Below are 432 nucleotides of genomic sequence, written 5' to 3'. Positions count from 1 at the left end.
CTGTACACTTCCAGGATGTATTCAATGGTGGCATTCACACCGTTGCTATGAAACAAACCCAGAAAGGGGTCCATTTAAGTTCCAAATGAACATTTTCTGGCTTTTGAGCAAAATTGATTACATTATATAAATGTTTTTAATAACTAGCATACTGTTTAATATCTGTGGTACCTTGAAGACAAAGGCCAATAGTGACCCAACATTGATCATATCATGTTTTTTATGTTTGTGTTTTAAACATTTTCCCCACATTCAAAAAATATTGACAATAACTACGTTTTATGTTCAGTTTTTTAACATACACACTCCTGAGGCTATCCTTTAAGCCTCGGCATGGTGTTCTCAACGCGTAGCAGAAAGATCTTAGGTTCAGGCATTAGGCTCGTTCGAGATGAACTGCGCCTCGCCTGTAAAGTGGACGAGAGCAGGCGG

General features: G+C 38.7%; 1 protein-coding gene across 1 annotated transcript in view; it reads right to left on the bottom strand.

Annotated features, from left to right (window-relative positions):
• Positions 1-432, bottom strand: part of LOC116702021 (fibrocystin-L-like) — an 11,442-nt gene that overhangs the window by 8,641 nt on the left and 2,369 nt on the right. Inside the window, exon 4 of the mRNA XM_032536078.1 lies at positions 7-45. Coding sequence (XP_032391969.1) covers positions 7-45 — 39 coding nt within the window. The remainder of the gene's footprint in view (positions 1-6; positions 46-432) is intronic.

This window comes from Etheostoma spectabile, chromosome 14 (assembly GCF_008692095.1).
Source record: "Etheostoma spectabile isolate EspeVRDwgs_2016 chromosome 14, UIUC_Espe_1.0, whole genome shotgun sequence".
Classification (NCBI taxonomy): domain Eukaryota; kingdom Metazoa; phylum Chordata; class Actinopteri; order Perciformes; family Percidae; genus Etheostoma; species Etheostoma spectabile.
This window is presented reverse-complemented; position numbering and strand designations above follow the sequence as displayed.